Raw genomic sequence first — 19,741 nt, forward strand, 5'->3', positions numbered from 1 at the left:
ACAGAATAAGAGGACACAGTCTCAAGCTGCACCAAGGGAAATATAGGTTGGATGTTAGAAAAAAGTTTTTCATGGAGGGAGTGATTAAGTGCTGGAATGGTTTGCCTGGGGAGGTGGTGGAGTCACCATCCCTGGATATGTTTAAAAAAAGTCAGGATATGGCACTTGATGCAATGGTTTAATTGAGGTGTTAGGGCTGGGTTGGACTCAATGATTTTGAAGGTTTCTTTCAACCTGGTCATTCTGTGAATGTTTGCTCTTGCTAAGCTTTTGGTTGTTCAGGTCTTCAACACTGACAAATTACGTTTTAAGAGTTTCCATCCAGTTTTCTCATACTGTGCTGTATCCAACATACAGATGTTCTAGAAGAAGTCAGTTTTGTTTAATTCCATGTTGTACTAATTCATAAGGAAAGAAAAAAAGCCTCCAAAAAGCTGCCAAAACTTGCTGATAAGTTTTGTGCTTTACAAAATCTGTTCAAAATTCTATAGGTTTCCTTCTTGAACCTGTGTTATTGCAAACCCAGATGTACTTTAGTTCCAAGATATAAGGACACTGAAGGGTGTGCCATACTTGTGTAAGAGGATGAGATGGAGACATTCATAGAGAGAGTAATTGTCCAACCAAAATGCTTTAACCAATTGTAACTTTTTTCCTACTTTACTTTCTGCCTTATTAAATTCTCTGGTTCTGTACCATGCTTGACCTAGCTAACTTTAGATTTGAAGAAGGGGTTGCAAGCCTTAGCAAGTACTGTATAAAGCAGCTGTGCGACCAAAGAATTTTTCTGGCCTGCTTCAACTTGGAGATTCTAGAGCCAGTTGATAAAATTTTCATCACTTAGATGTAACTTCTGTAGAGCTGGGTTTTTATTCTGTGAATATTGCTTGTCTTGAATTCAGATCATTTGCAGAGAATCTAAACATATGGCTCTGCCATATCAGTAGACCTTCTTGGATTATTTCTTTAATGCTTCAACAAACTATAAAAGCATAGTTATGATTATGGAGTCAAGCTTAATACCTAGCATCTCTATAACATTGTACAACTTGTAGTATCTTTCTTAATATTTTAGCAAGAATGCAGTTATTTTAACCATTTTTCATTTGTTTGGTTAAAATAACTGCTAGGAAAAGGAAAATGTTTGTTAGGAAAAACATCTATTGAAAAGCTTCAGCAAGTGGTGGAAGAAGTGTAAGGTCATGCATTCATAGATGGATATTCTTAAAACTCTGGCATTATAAAGTCTTTGGATTTATTTGCAGACATGCAGATGGAAAGTCAAAAAATTTATTTAATGACCTGAAGAGTGTTTCTGGCTTTTCAGTGTGTGGTGGCATGGATAATTTTATTACCATAGATGTGGAATAAATTTAAATTTGTTAAAAATTTCAAAGGGTAGATATTTACCGTTCAGTACAATTAAATATTTTTATGTGGGTAGAAGGTCTGATGCTGTCTCAGTTGAAGTTATGAAAACCCAGTATTATTAAGCTCAGTATTATGAGTTATATGATGTGGGTGGGCTTTAACTGCCCCAGTCTGTTCTTTATATCTAAAAATAGTAATAACATCTTTAACAGACTTATAAGGAAATATGGAATCTGTTTATAGAAAAACAAACATGTTTCACTTAGTGATTTCTCTATTGCTATGTGGATTAATGCTGATATCTTAATTGACCATTTAATGCTTTGTTCAGAAAATGTTTCCTTCCTCAATGTGAAGCACTTCAAATGTGTTTTATTACCAGCAGGGTTTTTTATTTTTGTATCTGCAGCCTCTTCTAGTAATTAACTATTTAAACACTATTTACAAATAAACAATAAGTCTAAATTTGATCTGACTTTTTTTTTTTTCTTCAAGCCTCTACCAAAAAACATGGTGTCAAGACTTTGTGAGTCCAAAAAGGTGTGTGCTGCAGCTGATATGCAACTCCAGGTGTGTATTTTGCATTCTAGTTTCTACTCTCTATTCAGCACTTACAAAACATATTTTAGTGCTTATAATTTGACCAAGATTTTTACTTTAATGTAGAGGTGTTATCAAAGTATATGTAAATTAATTAAAATTAATTTTTTTATTAATTGTTCTGTTTGTTTTTCTGAACATACTCTGTCTTGTCTGCTTAAACCTAAATGCTTATATCAATAGGAAAATATCATGAAAATCACAGCTTTCAAAAACGTTTGGATTATCAGAATTCCCAAATGTTGGTTTAAGATTGAATTCTTGAATTAATGGAATCATTTAAGGAGAACTTGAAGAAGAGGAAGTATTGTGTACCTTGTATCATTAAAATATAGTAGGACTGAGAGGTACGGGCTACCATAGTAAAATCAAACCAGCACCTTTATTTACTAGGATGTGATTTGAGCTCCTTGTGTTCTGCAGCTCCACATGAAAGTGGCCACTTGTCACATCAAAATTGCTGGCTGAGGCGTAAGGATGAAAGACTTCTCCACCACTGTGTTAGGAGGAGTAACTAAATTTGTAAACCTTTATTTTCTGTGGGTAGGTGTGATTGACCAGTCATTTCCATAAACAATCAATGATGCTGTTCTTCAAAGGAAGTACAGGAAATGAGACTTATATCTAAAATAGTATTTGGTCTTTCTCAGTCCTGCATCAGCAGTTCTCAGATGTGTACAGTAGCATTAGCATCCAGCCAAGATTTTTTACAGTGAGCACTTGGCTGCATTTAGTGTGCTACAAGTTTTGGCTATGTGATTTTTATGATTATGTTTTCTTCTTTGTTTTGCATTAAGCCCAAAGCATACAACTTTTCCTTCTACAATTAACTTGGTGTTTAGGTGAGGTAAGTCTGCTAGTACCTTAGTGAAGGTTGGTTACTGAGATGCGGAAAGAAACAAATTTAAAGGTTTTTGGTATTTCTTCCTTTGAGAAGTGGCCAAATGATCACAGCCCTGTCTGCAAACATGAGTTGGGCTGGTTAACTGAAGCTGATCTGAAAGAGAAACTTAAATATTTGCAGTTTTCTCTGTGTAGTTACATAGAAGACTTTAATCAGAAGTCTGGAGTGTGGACCTGTAAGTTGCATACGTGACATTTACACTTGTCAAAGCCAGAATGAGCACTGTTTTCAGTGTATACATGTATTTTTCATTGGTTAAAGTTAATGCACTTCTGAATTGTGCTTTCAGTGCAGTGTTGGCTGTCAGCAGCCAATGTTGGCTGGGCAGGTGCTACCTGTGGCTATACCTAGGTGACATGAAAATATAACTGGACCCTGTCTGCAGGTCTGATTTTTGAAATGCATACTGCTGGCTTTGAAAGGCTCTCACAGAGATGTCTGATAGTCCAGAAAGAATGTGGCCAAGAATATAAATAATTAATACAGGAGGTTTTTATTGGAAAAAAAATAATTCTGAATTGAAACAAAATTTATATTGTGAATGCTTAATCATGGACCTTTATTCATGAGAGTACAACACATGTATAGATTAGTAACCACCAAAGTGTTGATCAAGGCCTTTCACATGCACCCATTCTTTTCTGGTGTCTCTGTCCACAACAGCTATGTATCAATCTAACAGATTTCTTTTCAGCTTTTTGTATGTATTTGCTATGATCTTATCAAGATTTGAGACCAAGCTGGCATCGTGGAAACTAAATGAGCTTGGATATCAAGCAATATAAATCACAGATATATTCATAAATGACATGCCTTCCCTGTTTTGTGTTGCTGGAGAGAGTATTCCAAAAGGAAAAGCCATTTCATCAGTTGCTTGTGCTCGGGCTGTGCAGTGCCCCTGCTGCTGTTGGCCCTCAGCTTCTCCTGGGTTCTCTTTAGAGTTTGTCTTGGAGTCACTCCGCACCCTGTGGCTCAAGAACACTCACTTCTGGTGGGCTCAAGTTCCCTTGGGTGCCTGATGATTGACTGGTGCTGGCAGTGATTTAGCAGGCTGCTTGCTATCAAATTTTTCTTATGTAAATTACGTTCATCTAGTTTCAACCAATGACCACAATTCCATACTGAATAATATTATTAATCTCCTACTTTCCAGCACTATGTTTCTGGAGATGCAAAGTGAAAAACCTGCAGAAGTGTGCACTCATTTCAAAGTGACTGCCCAGATTGGCAGGGCTGTTCTGTTGAGTAATTCAGAAAAAAATGTCCCAGAGAAGTTGATTGCATGGCAAATATAAAGCTAATATATTCCATTTTAGGAGTGCATATTGTTAGTCATGCAGATTAAAGAGTAGAGTAATTAATTGAAGCAAAATATATTTTAATTTGCAGATGTCAAAGTATGTATGTTCTGCTAGCTATATGCCTGAAAATACTGTGAATGATGATTCTAATACCATTCCTTCAGACTTTGCAACAACTATATTCTGTTTTGATGGCTAGATGCTATGTTAGCTATATTTGACCTTTAAAAGAATTAAAAACGCTGACAAATATTCCAGCAGTGTGGAAAACACCTGGAGGTTCTTCTGTGCTCTATTCAGAAACTAAGTCTATTGGCATGTGAAAGTAAGAAGTATTGCTGCTTTTTCATAACTATAATACCTCTGAATTTTCTTTTAGGTCGTCTAATCAGTTGCTCAGAAGGAAAGATAGGAGAGTCCATACATCTTTTCCTAAGGCTTTTGCCAGGCAAATTGAATCCCAGAGTATTTCAGTCAGTAGTAACTTCACTGGAAAATGCCTAAGTGTGTTCATATTAATGCTATTAAGCAGACAAGGAACTAGAAAGAACTGGAATCAAGTGAAACTAATAAATATCAATGTAAGTGTGAAATAGAGAGACAGTATGAAAATAAGTAACTCTTTGATGGCATTATTATATTTTTAAGTCTCTTGAGAAATGTGTTTTACTGAAATTAGAAATCATCTTCCATCTACTGCTTGATATTAAGTGTTAGCTTGCTTTTAAGATGTATCACCTAAAATCCTGTGGTCCTGAGATGTGTTTCCTTTTCCCATTTCAAAGGTCTGTGTAAACAGACAGAACTGTGGTTTGTAGATGGAAATCTTATGGGTATAAAGTTCATCCAAGTTTATTTTCAGGGATGGTTTTTTTAACCAAAGTGTCCAGGTGGCCTGGCTCATAGCTTTCTTCCCACACTGTACATGTGCCAGGATCAAGGGAGAGCTTATAGCTGACTTCAGTGACTCATTTCCCTGTCACCACATTGTTCTTTAGGCAGAATATTTCTGGCCTTCAGTTGACATTTACCCACTTCCTAGCTGTGAGTTAAGATTTTGCTCCTTGACCACAAACTACTTCACTCCAAATTTCACTTTAGAGAGGGTCCCCTACAGTGCAGATGCAGTTCCCCCATCTTGTGAGGAGCACTGAAGAGCAACTGCAGACTGCTCCAAAGAGAGATGGGCAATAGAAAAAAGAGGATCAAGGCTCTGCTGAGGCTTGACACTAAGGTCTATTGTCAGTTGTTGAAGTTCCTCATGTTTGATTTGGGTTTCGTAGAGAGGAGAGGAGAAGTTAGTGTGAAATGACTACTGCAGTTAAAAAGGTCTAAGGTGACAGGAGAAAATGAGCTTTTTAGGACTATTACATCAGGTGATTTCCAGGTCTATTCATGGTACTTACTGTGGGTCATACTCTCAGTCACCCTTACTACCATAAACCTGTAGCTTTTGTTAAACTGTGTAAAAAAAAATGGATGGGGTTCTAATGACTAGGGATGCAAAGCCATTGTAAAGCCTCTTTCTCTTCTTAGATAAATAAAAGTGAAAAAAAGTACTGTAGTTTTTGCTGTGAAGTGTAGGTTTCTTTTCATATGTTTAGTCTGAACAGGTGCTTGCTGCCTACTCTGTGTATGTAGATGGACAAAGTTGAGTGCTTACATGTCTTGTTCAGTGTTGCTACCTGGGACACAAAACTTGCAATGACATTAATGGGTGATTGTGCAAGTTGGGTTTTACTGACCTCTCTTCTCCTCGTTAGCCATGTAGGAAGTATGCAGGAAATCTAGGAGTAGCTCCTGCAAGTCACAGTTTATTCACTCCCTCTGGTTATAACCCTTAGTTTTTCTTGGAAAAAAATCAATGTGCACATTTGTTATTTGTCAATAGAGACTGTCAAAGGGTTTATCAGAAATCTGCATGTTAGAAGGCAGCTTATTCAAACAGAAGGAGTATACTCCTTTAGAAACAGTCACAATTTTGGTGAAACTACATGTTGTATCCAGAACAAATAAAAATATTCTGAATTCTGGTAAATTATTAAAGTTTGTAATCTAAAATTTTATAATAAGGAATCTTTTCAGAGGTTCAGGGGGTTGTGTTTATATAGATAATATAATGCATCCAAACAACTTTTTCTCCATAAAATTTTGTGTTTATAGTTCCTGGAACAGTGTGTTTATGTCATTGGGGATGGTATTGCACCCTGGGAGCGTGACTGGCCCTGAATCTCTAACCAATGATTTGCTTAATTCCTTGCAAAAATGGAGGCTCCTTATTGTCAACTTTCCTATGAAATGTGCTTACCACAGGATGACCTGACCTCTTCCCTTAAACATCTGGATCCATCAAATTTCTCAAAAATATCTTGTGTTGCACAGCAGTGGGTGTCCTCTGTCTTCCTTGCTCTTCCACAAAATAGGAAACCTTCATGCTAAAAAAAAAGAGGCTGAAATAATTTCTTCCGTCCATGCCTATTTCATGTTTTTTGTTACAGTGCCAGAGACTCAGCTTTGCAGTCCTTGCTTGGAAAGTCTTTTTAATGGTGCTGCTTTCCCACTCTCCAAACACCTCAGTCATGTACCTGCATTCTGCTGTAGCTCACATGCATAAGAATTGCTTATGGAGCAGCTCTTACTTCTGGCATAGTACCCTCCTGATGCAGTTTGCTTTGAGCTAAGCTTACACTTTATCAATTTATTACTCTTAAGGTGAGAGCTAAAATAAAGGAAAGACCTGCCTTAGTACTACACTGCTGCAGGGGTGCAGGAGAAACTCAGTAGCATCAGCAGCTCTGTGTAGTGGGCATGGTGCTTTTAGGTCAAAGGTTGGACTTGGTAATCTTGGAGGTCTTCTCCAACCTCACTGGTTCTATAATATTCTTAATATAATTTTTATGTTCACTGAGCCATAACATGCCCCTGTAGGGTTGGAGTATTCTCATGGCTGCATGTAGATGTCTTGAAATAGCTTACTTTGCAGTGTCCACTTAAATAAATTTAAAATAACATAAAAATAATGATTTTTTAAAATTATATTTGTTTAAAAACACTTTTCTTGAAAAGGGTAACTGCTGGAGGGCTTTAGGCATAGCTCTTAATTTATTTAAAAAATGCAGACAATTTAGTACTCTCAGTCTGCTAAGTGACCTAAATAATGGATTCATAAAAGGTCATGGTGGTTGTTGGTGTACTCCAAAAACCTGTTTCTCTCCTTGTATAACATTAGTATGTTATACTAATGATAGAAGATTTACAAACCATATTTATTTAAACTATTCCCTCTCCCTAGTCCATCTCTCATGTTCTTTTCTTTGTATCTTTTTTGGTTTTCATATGCCAATAACATGTTCCAAAGTCAAATGTATTTTTTCTCTTCAGGTATTTTATGCTGTCTTGGACCAAATCTACCATGGTAAACACCCTCTAAAAAAGTCAACCACAGAAATTTTAAAGGAAACACAGGAGAAAGTTTATGGATTGCCATATGTACATAATACAGTGAGTAGCAACAGAATAAATGTATAAACTGCACCTTTTCTTTGATAGCATATTAATACCCCTCCCTCTTCCTGACTCTTTCCCTGCACACTTACATGTTTCTTGCTGTATTGTTATACTGGAAAAGTTTTCTTTTACTCACTTTTTCCAGAGAGTCGTGTGTTGGAAATTTTCAGCCCAAAATCAAAATGTAATGAATGTACATGTACATTGTTTTGGTATAGGTATAGTCTCATAATGATGAACTTCATTACCTTGCTTTTATTTCTTAATAAAGAAGGCAGTGGAAACAATATTTTGAAAAGAGGATTTATTCTAACTTCTCAAAGGCTGCTTATAAAAGGCAGCAAAACACTGTGCTGCACATTGATGTTTGTATGCTGTAAGCACGAGAGAAAAGTGTGAGGCAGGAAACGGAAGTGTGTGTTTTTCTCACAGTTTCTCATACTCTATGTTCCTATGACCTTTGTCATGTCATTTATCCTTTCATGTGTTATCTGAAAGTGTAAAAGCCTAGAGTTCTACTGAGCTATGTAATTTTGATCTTCATCATGACGTGTTTGTTCTGTACTTCATGTGAGAGCCAAAGGTGCAGTTTGCATAGACAACAGTCATAGGATTTCCTGGTCTGTGTGAAGCTGAATTCCTGCCTGGAGCTTGGCCCCCCAGTCACTCTTTGTCACTGTGGTCAGAATACTCAAATCCTTTTTCTGCTTCTCAGAAAATGTACTTTTCTCCTTAGCAAATTGTGTCTTTCCTTCTCTGAGAACAGTGTTGAGAGATCCATTTCCTTGTCAAAATTGTGCTGCCACTGCTCACACCTCCAAAAGACTGTAACATCTTGTAGTGACACTGTGATCATCCTGAAGTGGGACAGCAAGTTTTTGGCATGGAACTGAATCCCAGCTGTGAACTTATGAATAGACAGAAAGTTTATGCTTATATTTATTGAATGTAAAATTACTGTCAAGAACTGTAAGACAGTTTAAATTTCAGTAAAACTTAGTGAAAAATTGCATTAGAATAACATTAGTACTCTGTAGAGCAATTAATGTCTGTAGTTTGTTTTGCTGTCCTTTCTTCCAAACTTGAGACAGGTTTGCAGTTTAATTTGTAGTCCAGATGAAAAAAAAAAAAAGCCTTGAAGGTGAAGGTTGGGGTTTTTAAGTGAAGAGAATATATTTCTTCCTTTCATTTGATTTCAGAGCTAGACATTGAAATACAGAAGTAGGGAGGAGTTTTTATTTTCATCTGTTATTTGGCTAGGTACTTACAGAGTTGGCAGAGAAAACAAAGTGTTTTGATTATTTGAATTTTATCTGTTCTCTATGCATTTAGATTCAGTTTTTTATTGCTAAGTCAGGCTTCTATATCTTAAGTAAGTGGTGTTGGATAAATTCTTCCTTAGTGAAGATCGTCACTGCATTAATGTGATTTTTCTGTAGCAGCATTGTCTGTCAGGGCTGCAATTATTATTATCCATTCTTATCTCTTCCTGATGAACCCTAATTCTCTATTACTGCTCTTGACAGGCAAGTAAACTCAGTAAATATCCTCTGAATGTACTCAGTTGGCCTTCAGTCTTACTGTGCATTTATTTTCTGAAGTAGAGCCAGAGCATGTGTCTTCAGCAGATGAATTTCTGTCATTCTCAGGCACAGCTCAGATAATAGGACAATTTGCATGTATCTTTTTGTTACAGTGCTTTCAAAATGAGGCATATAAACTACACCTGGTAATAAACATTATAAATAAATGCTGCTGCACCTGTGGGATGTATCTATTTGAGGGAAACCTAAGCATCATGTGTACATGCCAACTGTAGGAGGGATAATGCATAAAAGTCCTGTTGAGCAATAGTGGAAAATAAATCCTGTTGTGGTCTATATTTGCCATTCAAACAGATTTTGCAGGCACTGGGGCAGCAGGCATTGCACACATCAGTGTTTGCATTGGCTGCGTTGATGCAGACAGGCACGGGAGCTGGTGCCCACATGCAAGGCAGAAAGGAAGTCAGATGGAAGCACAGAGAAACGGCACCCCACTAGACTTTGTTTGTCTGAATAATGCAAATCTCAATTTCTGGCTGGCCATTGCTTATCTGTTCAAAAGTATACAGAATTTACTGCTGGCTTCTGGAGGATGAAATTCTACTGGGATTTCATTGCTCTGTTACTGAATCCAGAAGGTGATGACTCCAGGCAGGGGGCAAGGAAATGTATCTGCCTGTTTTTGTAGTGTCTGGCAAGTTTTGTTGCCAGATGAGATTAGTGTTACTGAGTTTGGAAAATGAAGAGCAGTTTTGCACAGGCTGGACTCTTTAGTCCTTGTGATACCTTTGAAAAGCAGTCTTCCTTTTGGTTCTTCTGAAAAACATGATAAAATAAAAATGCTTTTTCCAGCCATTTCTTCCCGAATGTACATTGTGTCGAAATCTGTGCACTGTGGGGAATTCAGTACTCTGCTTTTGCCCCAGACTTTTCTTCAAATCATAGCTTATTTCTTATCTCTTGTGAAGTCAGTTTTCATTTATTATGGCCTGCCTTGCAGTTGATGATACTGTCTGCTTTTAGAGTGTCTCCTCTGGTCTCTTCTACCTTTGTCCCCAGGATGCCCAGAGAGGCTTTTGAACGTGTATCAGGTGACCCTTTGATCAATCTGAGACATGATCAAAGTTTCTCCCTATAATCTGTTGCTTAGTCCCCTCATGTCTCCCAGGATCAGACTTGAAAACTACTTTCCTTTGAGACAGTCATCAAAACTTAATGGTGTGCCATTGCTAGTCCCCTGCCAAACATAATAATTCCTGTCTCCTGCTGGGGGTTTGGTTCAATATTGTAACAGAAAATGACACACAGGATAAACAGACTCCTCAATGATAGTGGAGTTTGCAGCCTCCTGCAGTTACAGCAAAGAGCTCTCAATAATGAAGTGGTTCTACAATAAACACCAGCTGCCCAGATCATCATACCTGTATTTTCTTTATAAGTAGTTATTGATTCTTATTTTCAGAAAATTATTATGGACTTACCTATTAATTGTCTGTGCATTGTAGTAACCTTTTCTAATATGGAATTTTGGGAGATGCTGGTTTGATGGTGACTGTGGGGAAAAATGGTTTTGAAGAGTTAGACATAGTGAATCTGGGTTCTTTTTTAGATCATTGCCTAATAGTCTGTTCTTCATTTTTAAAAATTATGTGATTTTCCAGTTGGCTTTTCTTTCAGAAACAGCTGCATTTCTTGTACGGTGCTTGAGTAGAAAGCGTGATGATGGAATTAACATATCATTATAATTATATTTGATAAGAGGCAACATGTTGGTATGTAGGGTGCCTTTGATATTTTTTGGAACACTGAATAATTTGCTGTGTACCTTTTTGTTTTAGCATATTAAAAATGTTTATTAGTTTAGAAGGACCACCTTTACTGGTGCCATAAAATGTGCATCAGGTTACAGGTTTAATTATGTTAATATAGTTTTGTCCAGAGTGCAAGTTTCTTCGGCAGCATGGCCTATTGTTGCTAGTGTTTGGAAAGACCAAAACACCTGTGAGACCAAAAATGTTAGCCAGCCAAGTTTGCCAACAGAAGACAAGGCAAGTATTGTGAGAGATACCCTAGAGCAAAGACGTGTATGAAAATGGTGTATCACCAATGTGGTTGTTAGTCTGTCTTCTTCCTGCAGCTGGGAGGACTCTGCCCAGACAGGGATCCTGACCTTGGAAGGCTCCACCTAGGTCCTTGTCTTAACTTGCTATGGTTATGTCTGTCATGTTCCTGACAAAGGAAATCAATGGATGAGATGCAACCTAACATTTGGAGTGCTTGCTCAGGGAGGCTGTCAGGCACTATGGGAAGATGTGGCTTGCCATGGGTGCTGAAAACACAAGTTTTTCATTAACAGGGAACATGCAGAGGCACGGGTGTTTGGTTGGCTGAGGAGGAGTTGATGTCAATAGGCAGAACTGGCTTCTCTACAGACAGAAAATAGTTTTTGCATCACGCATGGTTGCCATGAGCCAAAGCTGCCTGTTTTGTTGTTATTGAAGAGAACCTGTCTGCAAGAGAGTGTAGTTTAAACAGGCTTATTCCTCAGCTTACTGAGGGCTGGCTGGCAGTTTGGGTGAAGTATCTTGCTGTAGAATCTACCATCTATGTCCTTGTGGTATCTGTTGTCTTGGGATTTCTTGTTACGTTTTTGGAGTGACTACTAATGTGCAGCTATATATAACTGTTTCTGTATAAAATTTCATGTGAATATCAGTAATGCATATAAAAAGAATAAATAGACTGAGCAAGTAATGAGGCAGCTGGCTTAAAGTAAATAAGTGATAACCTTTAACCTCTGATGGTAAAAGTGGTTTTGAATTCTGAAAACTTAACTCAAGTGTGAATATAAATCTTAAAATTATTGGTAAGGAAGGCTAAGTAGTGACTGCCTATTACATTTTAAACTGTAATTTCACTTCATATTTATTCTGTCTAAAACCTTCTAAAATTTATTTTAGATTTATAGGCTAAACTATGATGTAACCTTAGAATCTAAGCAAAATGGAAAGCAGATTAAAAGAAAAGTAAAAAAAAAACAGTTAAAAGGTAGAATGGGTGCTATTGCTTTTAAAAAAAACAGTTTTGGGTGGCAGATGAGGGAATAAAGTTTATGGTGCTAATCAATAAAGTGCTAAAAAGAACTCAGTGGGAGAAAAAGCCTGTATATCTATCTGACAAAGAGAGGTTATTAGAAAAGTAAAAGCCATATAAAAGTGTGGAAACCAGAATACAGGGGAAGTTCTAATGAGCCAGAAGAAAAAGTGCGGAAGTTTCAAGACGCGTAGAAACCAAACCCAACAATAATGAATAAAAGCAATGCATCAGAAAGAAGAAAGCTGACAGATATTTGCTGGAACTGGAACGTAGCTAAGTATGGTGATTCAAAATACATTATATAGTTATCCAAGAGACTGAACCAAGGATACAAACCATCCTGATGCAAAAAATATTTGGCAGTAAAGGACCAAGCCTTTTAAAACTTTATTAAGATAATAAAAAGTAGAAATCTTTATATGACTAGAGATAATTACTAAAAGAATGCAAGTATTCAGAACAAAAAAAGCTAGAAATGCTGAGTTACAGATTGCAAGTAGAGAAGATAATAGAATTCCATAATTACTCAACAAGCAGGAGGAGAGTGGGAGAAAGAACAACAATAAACGTAGAGAAAGTGATATTCTATTCTGCCCCAGCATTTTTTGAACAATAGGTGAATTTTGATTAGGTAAGTAATACATGCAATTTTTGAGATGGATTGAAACAGTACTGAGATTGTGGAATAAAACAGAGAGAATAACTATGTTAGATGTACTCAGATTGTCAGTATATTTAAGCTTGTCAAAACAGTGACTTGGAGGAATTATCACTCATAAGCTCATGAAGAAGTAGCAGTGTTATGGTAACTGTTCTTATGAAGGGAGAAGAACTTGGGAACTATAGACTAATTGTTCAGATTTTGTCACTCAAAAAGTAGTAGAAGCAATTATTAAGCAGCTCATAAGTACCTTGAGAACAATCAAGGGAGCAAAATAACCTCAGTTTTGTTAAGAACTACCTAAGGTGGAAAAAAAATCCACTTTCTTCCTAAGACATTGATTGGTCTTGGAAACACGATGTAAGCAATTGATAGCACAATTCTATGCTTAGCAAGCTTTCTGACACTTGACAATCATAATTGTACAAGCAAACTGTAGATTTGTGGCTGAGTCAACACACAGAAAACATGCTGACAAAGCAGCTGAAAGCTTAGTTTCAGACAGGGACTTATTAAGTGGACATCACCAGGAATCTGTCCAGCTTGGTAACATGAACTATGAGGAAAGTTAAGGAAATCCAGTATTTGGGTAGCAAAGAGAAATTCATATGAGCACATATGAATGGTATTGAAAACCTATATGAAAAAATTACTTGGAATTGAGGGTGTGATTATTTGTTTCTTATTTATGAGAAAATAGGAGGAGGGGAAAAATATATAATTTGTAGCAAATCTGACTATGGATAATATCTAATCTTTTAAAGTATTGTTAATTTTTTTCCTCATTTGTTGAAGAGGAAGGCAGACACCCAGTTTGTCTTGCATCTCTCTTACAGGCAGTTTTAAAGAAACTACTGGTGTAGATCACAGAGACATAAGTTTCATAGTAAAGCCAGAGAACCTTCATAGAGGTTGGCTTTTCCACTTTTTCTCCCTCCGCAGTTATTTGAGAAGTAATGATATTGCTCATATTGCACTTTCTTGAGTTTTGAAGAGAGATGAAGTCATATGTTATTACACAACCCCTTGAAGTTTGTGTAACCCCTTCAAGGTAATTTTTTACCTTGCCATGTTGGAATCTAAAGTTGTTTATATGGAGTGCAAGTCCCTGAATTAGTTTTCATATGAACCTTCATAAAAGTATACTGTAAAATCAAGCTGAAGAGTCTGGGTCTAAGGAAAAGCTTAATAAAGGAATGCACAGTGAACTCTGGGGAAGTGATAGTTCTATAAATAATTAATAACTAAAAGCTATTTCAAGAAGATTGGTGCCCTGCTGAGGTCAGTATTAAGTAGATGCTGGGACTTTCAAAAGCTCTTAAAGTCCCCTTTCAACATTTGTTTAGGTTTCTGTCTTTGTGGAGTTGAGCTAATTTTATGATAAAGAAAATGCTGATAACAAATACTGTGAAGATTTGTTTTCCAGTGGTTATATGACACTATTCGCTGGGCAACTATCTACAGCAGTAGAGTGTTTACAGATATCATAAGATATGAAGCACTTTTGAGGAAATTATTTTTCCAAGTGTTAGTCCCATGAAACTCAAACATACTTTAGTGATAGTATTTACCATATTTACCATGTGGTAAACCATTTTAAGGAACAGTGCAAGAAGTAGTTGCATATGTGTCCTGTTAACCTTTTGAATATATTTAGAGATACTGTACATATATATGAAAACACAGATAGCTTCATCTACTTTGATATGGTTCTGTTTTCATGGTTCACATGTTCTTTTTCCCCCCCAAGACTACACTAATGGAACTATATTTGATAGTGATAGATACAGCTGAATACCTCATTGCCATAAACATAGCCTAGAGAGTCTGAAATGAAATTCTCTTCAGGTGCAGTGAGAGACTGTCCTTTCTATGAAAAGTCAAAACAGAAAAGAACAAGATAGAGGAACTATTAGCACCCTTACTTCACAGATGCAAGGTGGGGTGACTAATTTCTTTAAATTCACATTGCACTTATGGCAGATTAAGGATTAGAGTCATGATCCCTTAAATCTGTTCCTAGAATGACTCTACCAGAAGATAGTAAATAGTGCTGTAAACAGATAGTGATTTTATCTTCCAGTGTTGGTTCAGATACTTGATGAATTTGTACTTGCAAATATATTTTGCAGTTGCTGTGTTGCTTAAGGTATTTCTTGAATTTTGTAAGGGCTTATCTTAAGCAGCGTTCATGATGTTTATTTTAAAATAATAGGTCAATACTTAAAATCAGGTGTAATTGGAAAAGTAGTATAAAAAATCTGGGCTTCAGTGCAAGTCTGTACCTGATTCTACTTATCTCAGGCTTATGAATTTAAAGCTTAGGCAATAATATAAATTACTAATTGTAATTGGAGAGGAGGTATTGCATGTGTATGTATGTCTGTGTAGAATTCCATGATATGACATGAAGAATTTGTTTGAAAATCATTTGTTTTCAAAATTCTTATCTTTTACTTTAAAGACTAGTTATAATGTTTACAAGTAACACTGTCTCTTAACTTGTCCAAATAAGATCAGTTGAAGAACACAATAAAGAATCTATTTTCATATCTCTGCGTCTTTTAAAGATTGTGAAGCAATGCAAATCATACATACAGATTTTTGATATCAGTGTTCTTTATTATCACCCACATCTCTTTCCCTCAGTCCCTTTCTGGGGAGGCAAGAAAAGGGTATAGAGTAAATAGTTTCAAATGATTTTGCTATAAGCAGCTCAAATTCATGAATAGTTTATAAATAAAAATGAAATATTTTTCTTTAAGTAATTCAAAGACCATATGGTACGTGTCTAGAATCACCTAAGTGGTTAATTGCATGTTAAATTCCTTTCCTCTTCCTTAGTGTAAACAACTGCAAAAATATTTGCATTCCCTGCCTTGCTAGATTTATTTACCATTTTATAATAAAAACACGGAAGTGTTATAAATTGAAATCTTAATCTCTTTCTTGACTCACTTTCTGAAATGTCAACTGTGTCTCTGGTTTGGTTTACTTTGTGTTCTCTCCATTTCTAACACAGAAATGCACAGCACTGGAAAACTGGAGAGTACTGATATTAAGTGAGTTAGAGGCGCAGCATGAGATGAGGTTTCTTGAAATTAGTTTTCTATTATTCTAATCAAGATTAGAAACTGCAGGAAAGAAAGTGATTCTTTATTGCATTTTATTATTATTATGAAACTCCAGAAGAATGATGATGTAATTCTACAAAACTTAGAGGGGTTGAGGTCAGAAATCCAGAATGTAAGTTGACTGAGCAAGCTGCTGCATACCTATAGAGAGAGTTGTTTCTACAGTCAGGGAGTGTTCCAGCTTTTCCCCAGAGGTAGCTACTGGCACAAACAGTTTGCAAACTCTGATACTTACCAAACCATTTGTTTGAGTGAGAATGAGTCAAGGACATCTTCAAAGCACTGGCCAAAGTGTGCTTGTCTGCGTGGCAGAGCAGTGTTGTCCTGGATTTCCACTGGCACTGATAAACCTTGGTCTCAGCAGAGGGAAATATCCTGTGCTGATTCCCATGCTAATCTCCCTTATCTCCTGGCTCCAAGGAGTCAGAGCCTGCAGCTTCCCCTTGACTCTCAGAAGTTTTCCACCCCTGCTGATAGCTAAATTCAAGGGCATTAGGAGCAATAGTATCAAGTTAGTGCTAGACACAAGGGGTTCTCTACCCATTGGCCCTAAAGGAGATAAGTTGGCTGCTCCTTTGGTGGGTTCTCTGCCAGAATGAGATTTTAATTAAGAAGGGAGAGGGCCCCAGATGTCACAACTTGCTCATTGACTTTATTATTGTAGCACACATTTTGTAATTAGAAGTCTTAAATGACAAAAATACTTCCCACTTAGTATTGGGTCTTTTCAGGTTCTCACTTGTGTTTTTTGTCTTAGGATGCAAAGCAATATGGACATAAATATCCTTTAAAGTATCTAAAGTCACAGCAGAAACTGTTGGAAGAATGTTTAGAAAAGTCCAAGCAATAGTCAAGAATTTCTGTAGGATTTCTTTTAAAAAGATGTAGTAGATTTTGTAGCACTGTTTCTTGATGATCTTAGAGGAGTTCCCTGGAACAATGTTTACCCACATTCAAGTAAAATCTAGCTTAGTCTATATTAAGCTACCTACAGATTTTCTTTCAATTTAGTCTTTTTATCATCACATTTAAATTTTTGTATCAGATTATTTTTGTGACAACATTAACAGTTGTAAATTTAAAATTCAAATAATTGAATCCTAAACTAATGTAACCTGCAAAATAGTTTCATTTAACTGATCCTACGACATTGTTAAAATGAATGAAGGGACTTAACTTTTTAATGGAAGATGGAAGGTATAGTAGATTATTCAGATTTCTCCTAAAGCAGTAATCCTATCCTCTCAAAAGATAATAGGATAAATATTTCTGTCCTCTACCATAAAGGAAGGCCTATGTGACTAGTTTGGGCAGGACACAGTTTAAGGTAGCTAAAGTAAAATTAACTGAATCTTACCCTAAGAATGTAGTCTACAAGGACATTAAAAAAAAATCCTGATAGGGCGTGAGAATCCTAAAATATTGGTAAGGTATATTTTTGTTTTCAGATGATGGGGTGGAAAGCCGTTACACATGGAATTTTGGAAATGCTTCAGACATGGTTATAAGAAAAGATTGATAATGTTGGTGGAAAAAAAGCCTGTTTAATAACAGCAGTGGATCAGTCACACACCTTTATTGCAGTCTGTTGTGCTGAATGAAAAGCAGGCAGGAACATGACCTGTGGATGGCATATTATCATAACCCATGGGCTATGCTGTAAAATGCAGTGTTTTATAAACTTCTGGAATGGGTTCATGGAACTTTTTGAAGTAAGCGATTACTCAGAGTTTCATTAACTTTTTAGCTGCTTACCAAAAATATAACATTTAATAAGTAGACTGCCCTAGTTCTACATGTCTAGCCTTTACCCTGTCCAAAAGGGAATTTGATATTTCTCTTTTTTTTTTTAAATGAAGAAATGACTCCTTGTTGGAAATAACACAAGAAATCAAGTCATCTTATAGCTGAATTTATTAAAATGGAGAAATGGACTTTTATGCTACAAGTTAATCATTTAGTTTTAAATACATTTACAGTGATGGGGGGTGTCTTTTTATTCATCATTGAACTTTTTAATGGAGCTGTAGCCTATACATTCTTGTGCTTTTTAACATTTTATTGCCTAGGTCATAGTCTTGTCTGTATGAAGTAGAAGGAGAGGAAGAGTGTTTTTTATGTAGGCAGGTAGCTCCTTGTGAATTAGGGTAGAGGATAGGTGTTTTAATGTTTAAATATGTTTTTATAGGTAGCTGAGTCCAGTCTTGAAAAATTAATTGTTAGGACAGCATAGAATCAATAAATGTACTTGAATAATGTAATAAACTCTGGGTAATATTGAAGATTGGGAATTCCTGATCAGGAGCTTTGTGTGAGGACTGGGACAAAAGTAGTGACAGGAAATAATGACATGCTAGAGTTATTCAGGCTCCAGAGTGGGGAAAAACTGTATGGATTAAAAAAAATAATTAAATATAAGCTTCAAATTTCAGTAGGGAACAGCACTGTTTGTTATTGGCTTTCCTTTACTGCTATTTCCAATGGGAAATCAATCTTAGTGTGAGTTTGACTCATCCTCCATTTCTGTTTCTTGTTTTAGATACTGTCCTGTTCCAAATGAATTTTTGAGATTTCCACTTCATCATATTTGCAAGCCTCTCTAGATGCAGGGAGGGAGATGAGCAGTGTCATTCCCTGTTCTTTCTGCTTCCATTTCTTTTCTGAGAGGAAGCAATGTGAAATTTGTTAGTAAAGCTTAGTAGCAAAGACAAGGTCAGACAAAATTGAGGAGAGGATACTGAGCCTTGTTTTAGGTGCAGACTTTGAAATCAAGCTTTTGGTCTTGGACAGATTGCCGAGTTGTTCTTTTCTCTTTGCTTAATTGTGATACAGAGTTTCAACAAACCAAATAAATGGAATAGTTGATCAACCTGGAAGTGCAGATGAGCTGGTTTAGGTGCAGACCATTAAATGCCAATAGCTTTTGAGTGAACAGTGTTATCTGAGCTTTCAAGGAAAACATACTGTCTTAGTTACAGCTTATATGATTATCAAAGTAATTATTTTCTGATGGGAGAGGTAGAAATATCCTTCACAATGCCAAACACCTGGAAATTATTTTTGTTTGTAGCCTAAAAACTATTTCTGAGTATGTGAAACCAATTAATCAGTAAAATTTTCCACATTTCAGAGACAGAGAGTAGAAACTTCTAATCATAACTTAAAAAACTTATTATAAAAGAAACTGATATTTTTTTCTGCTTGGTCTTCTAAAAATGTGGTGTCTCTGCTTTGTTTCTGTTTAGTTTAATGATTTTGGTTATAATTAAGGGACTAGTTAGAAAAACTATAGATACAAAGTATAAACATGGCAAGCAAAATACCTTTCAAAGCAATGTGGACACTCTGTGTCCAAGCTGGATGTTGTAACATGCTTGCAGTACAATGAGACACAGTACAGTGCTTTACCTTAAAAAAAGAGGAAAAAAAAGGTAAATAATTTTGTACCCTTCATCACGATAGGAAAATTGAAGACTGGAATTTTTTTTCCATCTCATTTAACGTTGCTACTCCTACTTCAGTCATGTAGATCACCCATACAGGCTCAATTGCTCACCCATGGCACATTCCATTTGTTTTGGGCATCTGTCTTAGGGTGGAAGTAGCCATCTTGTAAAAAGGAG

At 36.3% G+C, this 19,741-nt stretch overlaps 1 protein-coding gene across 2 annotated transcripts in view; it reads left to right on the top strand.

The window, feature by feature from the left end:
• Window positions 1-19,741, top strand: part of MIPEP (mitochondrial intermediate peptidase) — a 66,945-nt gene that overhangs the window by 37,595 nt on the left and 9,609 nt on the right. For both annotated transcript variants that reach the window (XM_015622252.3, XM_015622263.1), the window contains exons 15-16: window positions 1,867-1,941; window positions 7,558-7,677. In XM_015622252.3, coding sequence (XP_015477738.1) covers window positions 1,867-1,941; window positions 7,558-7,677 — 195 coding nt within the window. The remainder of the gene's footprint in view (window positions 1-1,866; window positions 1,942-7,557; window positions 7,678-19,741) is intronic.

Source organism: Parus major, chromosome 1, assembly GCF_001522545.3.
Source record: "Parus major isolate Abel chromosome 1, Parus_major1.1, whole genome shotgun sequence".
In the NCBI taxonomy this organism is placed as follows: domain Eukaryota; kingdom Metazoa; phylum Chordata; class Aves; order Passeriformes; family Paridae; genus Parus; species Parus major.